The 12,563-nt window shown below is 35.5% G+C and overlaps 2 protein-coding genes across 6 annotated transcripts in view; both read right to left on the bottom strand.

Annotated features, from left to right (window-relative positions):
* The window catches only part of LOC141389216 (cubilin), a 689,676-nt gene that overhangs the window by 200,741 nt on the left and 476,372 nt on the right, over positions 1 to 12,563 (bottom strand). The window lies entirely within an intron of this gene.
* Positions 10,278 to 10,661, bottom strand: LOC141389220 (uncharacterized). The gene has a single exon (XM_073960446.1). The coding sequence runs from the start codon at positions 10,525 to 10,527 to the stop codon at positions 10,417 to 10,419; it is 111 nt and encodes a 36-aa protein (XP_073816547.1). The 5' UTR covers positions 10,528 to 10,661; the 3' UTR covers positions 10,278 to 10,416.

The following is a 12,563-nucleotide window of genomic DNA, read 5'->3' as shown; positions in this document are numbered from 1 at the left end:
TCTATTTTTACGCAAGCAAAGAACTTCTTTAAAATTTGTTTATATAAATTCGGCAGATGTCAAGGCCAGCTTTCAAAAAGAAGTATATTTAGTTTGTTTTCACTTTGTTTTTTTTTTTTTTTAATTTTGTTTATGGATCCAAATTGATTTTGAATATTTCTAGCCATTGCAAACGCTCTTAGTTGTGCAGCTTTTACTTCAGTTGATCGCCGCCATGCATGGGATGATAGGCCGCCTTTCTTACGACTTTCATGGAAGTTCCACTCAATCTCAGTTTTGACAATATTAATCACCGTAGAAGGACCAGCATTCAATGACAACGATATTTTGTATGTTGTCATTTCCTTTATGGGTCCAAGGAGAGCAATTTACAATTTTTTTTAATTATATCTATCCATTGATTCTGCTTCTATTTTTCGCAGCCATGTGTGGGATGATGATGTTGTTGTATATATATTTATTCCTTTAAACTCCTATGAGGAACATATGGCCACAACAAAGTTATTAAATCTATTTCTATCTAATGCTATTTTTTGATTTCATTCCACGTAATACCGCTTCTTTCAACATATTTTTCAATTTGTCGCCTCCAGGTGTGTGCTGGGCGTCCTCTTCTTCGGCTTCCCTGCGGATTCCATTCAATGGCTTGATTCGTTATATCACTGGGATCCTTCCACAGTGTATGCTCTATCCACTTCCATTTCCGTTCCATGATATTCATATAGATTGGTGTTTGATTCGTCAGCTCCCATTGCCTGTGATTTGACATTGTGTTGGGCCAGTAAATTCTTAACAAGCGTCTTAGGCAGCGATTGCTGAAGCTTTGTAGTCGCTGTATGAGATGAGGGGCCGCGTTCCATGTTTCGCATCCATATAGAAGGACTGAGGTTACGTTTGAGTTAAAAATGCGTACCTTGGTTCGAATTGTAATAGATGAAGATGTCCAAATGTTCTTTAGTTGACGAAAAGCTTGCTGTGCCTTCTTTATACGGCTCTCGATATCGTCTGCGCTTCCACCGTTGTTTGTGATAGTGCTACCTAGGTATGTAAAGGATTGCAAATCTTGCAGCGTTTTCCCATTTATATGAAATACCCGATTATTCGATGTATTTACTCGCATTGCTTTTGTTTTTTCGATGTTAATAAATAATCCGGCATTTGCGGCAACTTTAGCTATGGAGTTGAGTTTACGCTGCATACCATCCTACGTGTGAGCGAGTAGACAGATGTCGTCAGCATAGTCAAGGTCTTGCAGAAATCCTTGCAGGCCCCACCTAATTCCCCTTTGGTTTTGGAGTGCTTCTTTCATGACAACATCTAGGTCTATGTTGAATAGCGTTGGGGATAATATGCAGCCTTGTCTTACTCCTACTTTGATAAAGACCTCATCACTAAGAACTCCCTCTTGCAGTATACGGCAGCTTGCTTGGTTGTATGGGCATTTGATAAGCTCAATTATTTTCTCGGGGAACCCTTTGCACCGTATTGCAGTCCATAGTGCGTCATGCCGTAATTTATCAAAAGCTTTCTGAAAGTCAATAAATATAAGATATAGTGGAGAACGATATTCGAAACTTTGTTGTTGTAACAGTGTTTTATTATTATGTTTGTATGTTCGTTCTCTTGCTCACTCTGGTTCTGGTTCTATCTCCAGTTCCAGGAAAGTGGTTGCTTCGTTGGGATGTAACCACATATCCACTGGTGTTAGATGAGTAGGTTTGGCGGGGCAGTTAACTGGGTGCTTATTATCGTGCGGGCCCATGCCGCATGCTGGGCAGATGTCTTGCAATAGGAATTTTGGCGACTGCAATATCCCGAGCGTAATTGAGCGCAAAACTACTCTAGTTTGTCGTGGCAGCTGACACTCCTCAGCTGCGATAGATGGGGGATGTACTCCGAGTACTTTATTCACACTATATTTGCTTATGGCCTTAGCAACTGCATCCTGTTCATCTAGAGGTTCTCTCCTATATTGTTGGACCTCCCTCTCTAGAGCATGATTATCCTTCCTCATATTCCTGAATGTGTCGGGCCTAGCCAGCAGATGGTGATTGGGATGGCTCTCACGGTAACACCCAAGCAAGTACAGCAACGATATCATCTCATTATGTTGTCGTACTAGAAGAATCTTTGCCTCCTCATGTAGATGGTCCACTGAAGAATTGAGAAGGCACCCTGTTGCTGTTCTCAGGGCGGCGTTGTGACAAATTTTTGAACCTTATCCCACTGCTTGTCACATAAATTCGGGGACCAAACTGGCGCCGCATAGCTTACCACAAACCGAGCTAACGCTTTATACGTGGTCAACAAGGTTTCTTTATCTGCACCCCAAGTGCTGCCGGCTAGGGACTTGAGGACCTTTTCCTACATTTCAGTTTATCGCAGATAGCTGTGGCATGCGAGGGCGACGTGAGAGTGATGTCAAATGTGACCCCTAGAATTTTGGGGCAGTTTGTGGTCGGAATTCTGCTACCATCGACCATGATATTCAACTCTCTTCTATACTGCGTCGTCCATGTGGTGAACAGAGTGGCGGATATCTGCATATTTCTCGCGTGGAAAAAGGTGGTAAGATCGATTAAAGAGTGTTTCAGTCTCTCACAGATGTCATCAGGGTAGATACCTGACGCCAGGATCGTGCAATCATCCGCATACGTTACGATCTCGAAGCCGCCTGGAGGAGGCGGAATACAGAAGAGGTAGAGGTTCAACAGTTCCGGAGATATCACCCCACCTTGGGGAACTCCCTGTTTCACTCTACGGGGTTTGGACTTCTTGTTCCTGAATTTCACATACGACTGGCGGCCACATATATAGCTGATTATACAACGTTTCAAGCTTGGCCGGAGGGTTGTCTGTTCAATGTCCTCAAACAGCGTGGAGTGCCTGACTGTATCAAAGGCTTTTGTTAAGTCAAGCGCCACCATCACTGTTCTATCGCACGGCCGTTTCTGGTTGAGTCCTTGACAAATATATGTGGTAATGGCGTGCAGCGCAGTTGTCGTGCTGTGCTGCTTACGGAATCCATGCTGATGATTGGCAACTTGATAGCTATTTCAAATGCTGGGGAGGACTAAGGCCTCAAGGATCTTCGCTACAGGTGACAAAAGCGTAATCGGCCTGTACGATTCACCTTTGCTGGCATCCTTGCCTGGCTTCAGTAGCGGGAACACCCTGCCTATTTTCCAGACTTCGGGAACAATGAGGGTGGATAGCGACAAGTTGAGAACTTTAGTGAGATACTCCACTCCCGGCCCATCCAGCTGTTTCAACATTACCATGGAAATTCCGTCAGGCCAAATCGGTTTTTTGTTTGTTATTTTCTGGGAGTTTCTAATATCAGTTTTGGAAATACCATTTTATGGGGTACTAAATCTATCTCCATTTTATTATGTGAATTTATTTTTATTTGAATTTGGTGTTTACGGTTCTTAAACTGGGTCGGAACGTTAGGTCAATAAAAATATGCCATGACACCGACATATGTTGAATTATAAGTTGTTTCGGATTCTACAGATAGAAGTGAGAAGTAGAGGATAAACCATAGTCCTGTTGTTTGTCGCCATTGTTTTTGCATAGAGGTTTGCTGTTCGAATTTTGTTTATTGGATAGCTGCTTGATTAGCTTGTAGATATTTTTGTGTTCTTTAAGGCAGCAACTATTTCGGCCGAACTGGTGCTTTTCCTTGGTTCCAATAATATTCCAAAAGTTATTTATCAATTTGGAAAACTTGTTGGATTTGTGCTTTGAAGTATTTTACACTAGAAGAACTGCTTCGTTTGATTATGTTTGCCATATAAGGACATATCGCTGTTCACGTTCAATTTCACGGTCATCTTTAGTCACTTGAAATGCGATCTTCCAGGAAATTTTTATAAAAAAATAAAATTTAGATTAGTAGAACTGGTATAGCGAAGGTCTTCCTTCCTTGTTTTCAACATTCTGAAACAGCATTTAGTCAAGAAATATTTGTTCTATTCGCTCGAAACATGCAGTTAAGTCAAACAATAGTTTGTGAAGTAGAAAATGGGGCGTTATCCATATCTCTTTCTACTCCAATATGCTCTTAAGCAAAGCAGCATCAATAATTATTGTCTCCTTGGAAATTATATTGTTGACAGGATTGTACCCTCCAATTTGAATTACTCATCATAGCATCATATGTCTTCAAGAAAGCATAACGTTGTTTTGTATTAAACTAAAAATAGTTTAAAATTGTTGTAGGGCATTGGTTGTTATTGTACATTGGTTCTATATGTGCATAATTTTGCAGTTAAACATGTTCATAGTTCTCAGAAACATGTTTATAGTCACAATGTTTAGGCAACATGTTAAAATCTAGTAATCAACCAATCATTAGTTTAAAATCTCCTTTATTTCTTTGAGTTGTGAATGGGTTTTAAAATTTCCAGTGTTGCGCAACATGGTTTCTGCAACAAGTTAATTTTTACTGGATATTCAAACCTTTATTGGTATTGGGTATAATTTAAGGTATTCATTTTGAAGCATTTTTACCCATTACGTGTACTTTTGTTGACTTCTTCAATTATAATTTTTCGTATTAATCTTGGGAGTTTTTCGGTTACATGTTTATAGCTACAATGTTTACGCAGCATGTTTGGAAGAAATAATATTTTTACAGATCTTCAATTTACTACAAATTGGATTAAAATGTTCTATTACTTGTCTAGAGTTGTAACGTGATCCTAAAACGTTAATGTATCGACAACATGTTTGTGACAACAATGCTTCTGCAACAACTGGATTTTAAAACAAAATTGAGGCAACATCCACATTTCTGTTGGTATATGTTGATAATGTTGAAATAACTGCTTTCAGGATTAAATATTTGCACATTAACTAAACTAATACTGTGGTATAAGAACATGTTGTGTTTTTGCCTCTATGATAGTTTTAGAGCTTTATTCCACATTATTTTGTCGCATATTTAAATGACAAGGGTTTTGAGATAATTTGTAATTGTTTCTACGCCAATGCTGCTCAACATGTTGAATGTATTTTTTTTTATTGAAGAATATCATGATTATAAAAGGGGGTTTTGAAGTAATAATAATTTTCCCTTAATACGAATTGTAAATGAATATCTCATCGCTTGTGTAGCGGCAACATTTCATTTCAAGGGGGAGAATAGTGTTGTTCAGGATAATGTTGTTATTGCTTGTTTGACATTTTCCCCGTTATTAATTGTTTCCTAACGGTTTTATGTTGCGAGGAGGTTTTATAACTCCTTAAAGAAGATTAATCTCTATGATCATGGTGGTTTAGAGCTTTCCTTTCGGTAGTATTTTGTGGAGCTTTTAAAGCACTAGGGATTTGACATAATTTGTGGTTGTTCCTAAAATAATGTTGCTTAACATGTTGAGACGTTTCTGAGTAAGTCTAGCTGGAACTAGTTTATAATTTTAGATGGTTCTGCAACAAATGTTGCTCAGCATCATGTTGAGTTGATATCTGTTATAACCTCTGCGTTGCTGCGATTATTGTTGTAGTTTTTAATGAGTTTTAAGCAAATGTAAAGATTTTTATGTTCTTTTTATTTTGAATTTTATATTTTCCTTGCTGGCCTTTTCTCTACGCTAACGAAAAATGTAGCTGTTTTTTTCTTCCCGGTTAAAATATCACTAATAACAATGAGTGTTGCTCAGGATATGGAGTTCATGATGCTGAGTTGTTGTCTATGATAATTTCCGCATTGCCATGATTATTACAGAAGTTGTTGTTGCATTACTATTAAGCCCTTGATGAAGTGACTAGCATGTTTTAAGTTATGTTGAAGATTTCCAGCAGTAATGTTGTTCAACATGTTGAGAATATTTTTCAATGTAGAACCGCAAGTTTATAAGAGAGTATTAAATGTTCTCTTGCCTGAGTACATTTTTAAAAAGTGTTCCGAGCAATTCTGTTTGTAGCTAGTTTATAATTACCGGAAACTAGTTTTTATTTTAGAATATTTAACGATGGTTCTGCAACAAAAGTCCCTGCAACATTGCTGCGATAATCTCTGCATGTCTGTGATTATTGTTGTAGTTGTTATTGAGTTTTAAGCAATTTTGAAGTTTTTTATGTCCTTTATATTTTGAATTTTATATTTTCCTTTCTGGCCTTTTCTTTCCGCTAAAGAGAAATGTAGCTGCACTATTTTTCCCCGCTCACAATATCGCTAATAACAATGAGTGTTGCTCAGAATAATGTTGAGTTGTTGTCTATGATATTTTCCGCATTGCCAAGGTTATTACTGAAGGTGTTGTTCGATTGCTATTAAGCGCTTGATGAAGAGACTAGCGTGTTTAAGTTAGGTTGAAATGTTGTAGATTTCCTGCAGCAATGTTGTTCAACATGTTGAGAATATTTTTATATGAATAATCCCAAGTTTATAGGAGAGTCTAGATGTTCTCTTGTCTGAGTAAATTTTTAAAAAGGGTTCTGAGCAAGTCTGTCTCTACCTGGTTTATAATTTCCTTGATGTTTTTTTTTAATCTTCTGAGATATGTTGCTGCAACATTTTTGATTCCAATATAATCAATAACAATGGTTGTTGCTCAGGAGCCGGTGAATATTAGTTGCCATTTTATTGCAATTGAGCTTTTGAATGAAGTTAGCCGGTTTAAAGTAATGTTGAAGATTTCCCGGCGTTAGTGTTGTTCAACTTGTTGCGAATATTTTTTAGTGAGTAACCTCAAGTTTATAAGGAAGTTTTTAACGTTCTCTTATCCGAGTCATTTTGAAGAAATATTTTCAATTTTAGTACGTTTAACGATAGTTTCTCAACAAAAGTTGCTGCAAAATTGTATCTCTCTCTTTCTCCCTAGTAAAACTGAGTGGTATTGCTCAGCACCATGTTGAGTTGATAGCTGTGATTATCTCTGCGTTGTTGCGATTATTATTGTTGTTGTTATTGAGTTTTAGGAAATTTTGAAGTTTTTATGTCCTTTATATTTTGAATTTTATATTTTTCTTTCTGGGCTTTTCTTTCCGCTAAAGAGAAATGTAGCTACACGATTTTTTCCCGATCACATTATCACCAATAACAATGAGTGTTGCTCAGGATAATGTTGAGTTGTTGTCTATTATTATTACTTATTATTACTGCAATTGTTGTTTTATTACTAATGAGCCCTTGATGAAGTGACTAGCGTGTTTTAAGTTATGTTGAAATGTTGAAGATTTCCTGCAGCAATGTTGTTCAACATGTTGAGAATATTGTTCAATGAAGAACCCCAAGTTTATAAGAGAGTTTTAAATGTTCTCTTGCCTGAGTAAATTTTTAAAAAGGATGTTTTTAACACTTCTGGATGTTTTTAACACTTCCGCTCTCCTCCTCGCCGAAAAGAGATATGTTTCAGCAACATGTTTGATTCCAATATAAGCAATAACAACGGTTGTTGCTCAGGAGCCGGTTGATTAGTTATCTATGATAGTTTCCGCGTAGCTGGTTTCCCATTTTATTGCAATTGAGCTCTTAAATGAAGTTAGCCAGTTCAAAGCCATGTTGAAGATTTTCCGGCGTTAATGTTGTTAAACTTGTTGGGAATATTTTTCATTGAGGAACCTCAAGTTTATAAGGGAGTTTTTATCGTTCTTTTATCCGAGCCATTTTAAAGAAATATTTTTAAGTCGAGCTGGAATTAGTTGTTAATTTTAGAACATTTATCGATGGTTCTGCAACAAAAGCTGCTGCAACATTGTATCTCTCTCTCTCCCTAATAACATTGAGTGGTATTGCTCAGCATCATGTTGAGTTGATAGCTGTGATAATCTTTGCGTTGTTGTCTTTATTTTGTAGTTGTTATTGAGTTTTAAGCAATTTTGAAGACTTTTATGTCCTTTTTATTTTGAATTTTATATTTTCCTTTCTGTCCTTGGTCTCCGCTAACGAGAAATGTAGCTGCAAGTTTTTTCCGGTTAAAATATCACTAATAACAATGAGTGTTGCTCAGGATAATGCTGAGTTGTTGTCTATGGTAATTTCCGCATTGCCATGATTATTACTGCAGTTGTTGTTTTATTACTATTCACCCCTTGATGAAGTGACTAGCGTGTTTTAAGTTATGTTGGAATTTTGAAGATTTCCTACAGCAATGTTGTTCAACATGTTGAGAACATTTTTCAATGAAGGATCCCAAGTTTATAGGAGAGTCTTAAATATTCTCTTGCCTGAGTAAATTTTTAAAAGGGTTGCTCAGTCAGTTTATAATGTCCTTGATGTTTTTTTTAATCTTCTGCTCTCCTCCTCGCCGAAAAGAGATATGTTTCAGCAACATGTTTGATTCCAATATAAGCAATAACAACGGTTGTTGCTCAGGAGCCGGTTGATTAGTTATCTATGATAGTTTCCGCGTAGCTGGTTTCCCATTTTATTGCAATTGAGCCCTTGAATGAAGTTAGCCTGTTCAAATTAATGTTGAAGATTTTCCGGCATTAATCTTGTTCAACATGTTGCGACTGTTTTTCATTGAGGAGCATCCAGTTTATAATGGATTTTTTAACGTTCTCTTATCCGAGTCATTTTTAGGAAATATTTCTGAGTAAGTCGAGCTGGAACTAGTTTTTAACTTCAGAATATTTAACGATGGTTCTGCAACAAAAGTTGCTGCGATATTGTGGCTCTCTCTTTCTCCATAATAACATTGAGTGGAACTACGAATGTTCTCTTATCCGAGTACTTTTTTAAGAAAAATTTCTGAGTAAGTTTAGCTGGAACTATATTTTTATATCAGAACGTTAAACGATGGTTCTGCAACAGAAGTTGCCGCAACATTGTATCTCTCTCATTCTCCCTAATAACATTGAGTGGTATTGCCAACGTTCTCTTATCCGCGTCATTTTTAAGAAATATTTCTAAATAAGTCTAGCTGGAACTAGTTTTTAATTTTAGAACGTTTGACGATAGTTCTTCAACAAAAGTTGCTGCAACATTGTATCTCTCTCCCTAATAACATTGAGCGGTATTGCTCAGCATCATGTTGAATTTATAGCTATGACAATCTCTGTTTTGTTGCGATTATTGTTGTAGTTATTATTGGGTTTTAAACAATTCTGAAGATTTGTATGTTCTCTTTAAATTTATATTTTGCTTTCTAGCCTTTTTTCTCCAAGATTTTTTCCGGATGCAATATGACCAAGAACAACGAGTGTTGCTCATTATCATGTGAAGATGTTTTCTACTATAGTTTCGGCGATTAATGTTGGTATTTGTTGTTTTATTGCAATTGAGCCCTTGATGTAGTGGATAGTGTGATTTAAATAATTTTGAACATTTTTAATTTCTTTTATATTTAGTATTTTCCATGTTTTTCCTCTTCTGCCCTCTTCTCTCCGCCAATGAGAAATTGATGGAATTTTGGTGTTTGGATTTGGACATTTTCGATTTTATCATAACTGATTGGTTAATGAAAATTATGCATTTCAGGATAATAATGGTATTTAAATGTTCATAGTTTTTATTATTATTTTTTGTATAATTACTTTTTATATATAATGATTTTTTTAAACAAGAATTTTAGAATATTTACTGTCGACGAACTGCAACATTTTTTCTGTTTTTTTCATAAGGTGTAGATATTTTTGGGGTTCCAAAGGTTGAAGGTAGTTTAGGTTATGTGGATATGATAGGTTCCTTTGAACAAGTTGTTTTAATTGATTTTAACGCGGATTTGGGATTTGAAATTTAGTTTTTTTTTGTTTTTGTTAAATTTATATGTAGTATGTATAATTTCATAAAAACACTTATTTAACTAAAACACATACATTGATTATATAAAACATTTATATACGTCTATCACTCTATTTAATTAAATTTAATTTTTTGTTTTTCCATGTAAAATGTTTTTGAATTTAACACCAATTATTTTATTTGTTAATATCAAAATAAAATCTCTTCGTTTTTTGTTGTTGTTTCTACATCAACACAATTACAAAGTCTAAAGGTTCTTTATGTGTATATAAATTGTTGTTGATTATTGTTGTTGTTGTTATTAGTTTTAATAAATAAATAAAAATTACACATCACAGCCAATTTGATACTGACACGATGGGTTAATAAATTTTTCCTTGTTGTTTTATTTTTTAACACATTGAATGTTGTTGTTTTTATTGTTGATAACCGCTTAATAAATTGTTGTTATTTTTTGGCATTTACTCTGAATGGTTGATTGGTGGTAATAACACTTTGCCTGATGACTTTTTCACTAACTATAATGTTCCTGTTTTCGTTTCTGTTTTTTTGGTTTAATAATCTTTAGTCCAATAGTCTGGGGATTTTTGGATTTTATAACGATTTGTTGTTGTTGGTTTTGGATGATTTTTATTCATGAAGGTATTTAACGAGATGTACTAACAATTGGTAGGCATTTGTTATCCATCTGGGAAATTACCAGGTCCCAGCTGAAGTTTATCTCACTTAGGCTCTCCCATTGTCTGGCCGACCACTATGATGATAACAATGAAAACGGCCAACAAGACCAGAATACAACAAATGGCAACGGCAACCATGGCGCTATTACTCATACAACGGTTGTACGAAAAAATCAAAATAATAAAAACGACGCCTTTTGAAGTTTTAGGCTTTTGCTTGAATTTCGGTGTTGACCTTTAGTCCCCGAGAGACAATGTTTTTATGTGGCGAAAAAAATTAAACAAAAGTAAAAGCGGCGTTTGGCTGGTTTCCTTTATGTACGATGGACGACACACCACATAGAAGAAAAATAATTTGTTGTTGTACAAAACGTATTAATTTTCACTTTTTGTCTATTTTTCTATTTTTGTTGTTGTTGTTGATTAATTGCTTGTTTCTTTATGTTGCTACAAATTAATTTCCGTATATCTTTTTTCCCTTTAATTAATGGTCAGCGTTTTCTTTTATTTATGATAGGTTCATGTTATCCTGTTGTGTTTTGTTTTGCCGTTTAGACGCTTTTAGCAGCTAAGTGTTCTTCCAAGCTTTACGTTCCCAATTTGGTTTTTGTTAGGTTTTATTTATTTCACTTTTATGGCACTGAAATTATGTAAATTAATTGATGTGTTTGTTGTTGCAAGAAAAATGAAATGTTGATTGGAATTTTGTTGTGGAATTCGTTATTCAAAATTCGTAATTTATTTACTAAGAAATTTAAGGACAAAGCACATATTTATTGTCGATTATTTTTTCCACACAGAATGATGATTTCCATGATTATTTCAGTAGAGGAGAAGAGAGAATTTCCTCCTATCAGAATGTGCAATATTTTATTTTAATGCTATGGAACTCATGGTCAACAAAAATTTGGCTATAACCATGAGCTTTTAGACTTAGCGAATCCACCCAAACCATGCTCTTCATTCTACGTCAAATCCTAGGGTAGATTTTTGAGAAATAGACGACATATACCAGAGCCTAGTCAAAGTTTAACACTAAAAAAAACTGACAGTGCATTCGGCAAAGCCATAAATACATCAAACAAGTTCAGTGGTGAAGTGGACCGAATACCTCTTGAGGTCTTCCATACAAAAAAGTAAAAAATATCAGTCGACTTTGCCGTCTGTGTGAATTGGAAATTTCATCCATGAGCAGATCCAATATTGTTCATTATTTATGAAAGTCCCAATTTACATTAGGCGAGTTTACTTGCGGCAATTGTAAGTTTGTTGGTGAGAGAGGGTGTTGAGAGGCAAAGGGTTACCATATGCCTCACCTCTCTCTGCATCAAACTGATAATTGCCGCAAGTAAACTCGCCTAATGTAAATTGGGACAAAGTTGTTAACTGATTGAATTAATTGAGCTATATGACTTAAGGGGTTTGTATTGAAAAAGTGATATCTAGCGAAGTCCCACACATCCTTCAATCGTTTCGCTGGTGGTTATTCAGTTCATCTTTTTCTGCAAACACTATGAACATTTCCGATTGTTGAGGTGCATTTGGACGTATGAACTTGCCGACAAAATTATTATTGTATTGGATTAAAGCTTAAAAGAATTGCGGAGGAGGTACCTGAAGAAATGGACTGACATAGTCCATTTTGAAAGTGGATCTTATTTTTTGGGAGTCATTTCTGTCGATCAGGGACGTAGCCAGGATTTCATTTCGGGGGGGGCCCACCTGACCAAAATTTTGAAAGTTCATGTTAGCAAAAATGTCTTATTTAGCAATGATATAAACCTTATTTTATACTTATATTACTGATGAAATAATTTTTTATTCCAATTTTTTATTAAAATGACGTAAGACTTCTTGGCCAATTTTCCCTTGTTTTCAGAACTTTTTTGACAACATATAAGAGTTAAGATATGTTCAAACAATAGATATATTAATAGTCGCATATACATTCGGGTGTCCAATCGTTGTTACTGTTACTGTCATTGAAGTTATTCCCTCAAAATATTTTGATGTCCAATCGTAGATCTAATCACAAAGAATTTCTGAAGGACGATAGTGGTTTTCTTGATAGAGAACTAATGCTATTGCTCAGCATTAGTGAGTCATATATGTGATGAAATTCTAGCACCCAATCGTGGGTATGTTATGACAAATCCTGGTGCCCAATTGGACATCCGTCAATAAACTAT

Source organism: Musca autumnalis, unplaced genomic scaffold (genome assembly GCF_047663935.1).
Source record: "Musca autumnalis isolate F117 unplaced genomic scaffold, ASM4766393v1 scaffold_1, whole genome shotgun sequence".
In the NCBI taxonomy this organism is placed as follows: Eukaryota; Metazoa; Arthropoda; class Insecta; order Diptera; family Muscidae; genus Musca; species Musca autumnalis.
This window is presented reverse-complemented; position numbering and strand designations above follow the sequence as displayed.

Bases quoted from the DNA above. Each gene is read 5' to 3' on its own strand.
- LOC141389220 (XM_073960446.1), bottom strand. From the start codon at position 10,527: ATGAGTAATAGCGCCATGGTTGCCGTTGCCATTTGTTGTATTCTGGTC.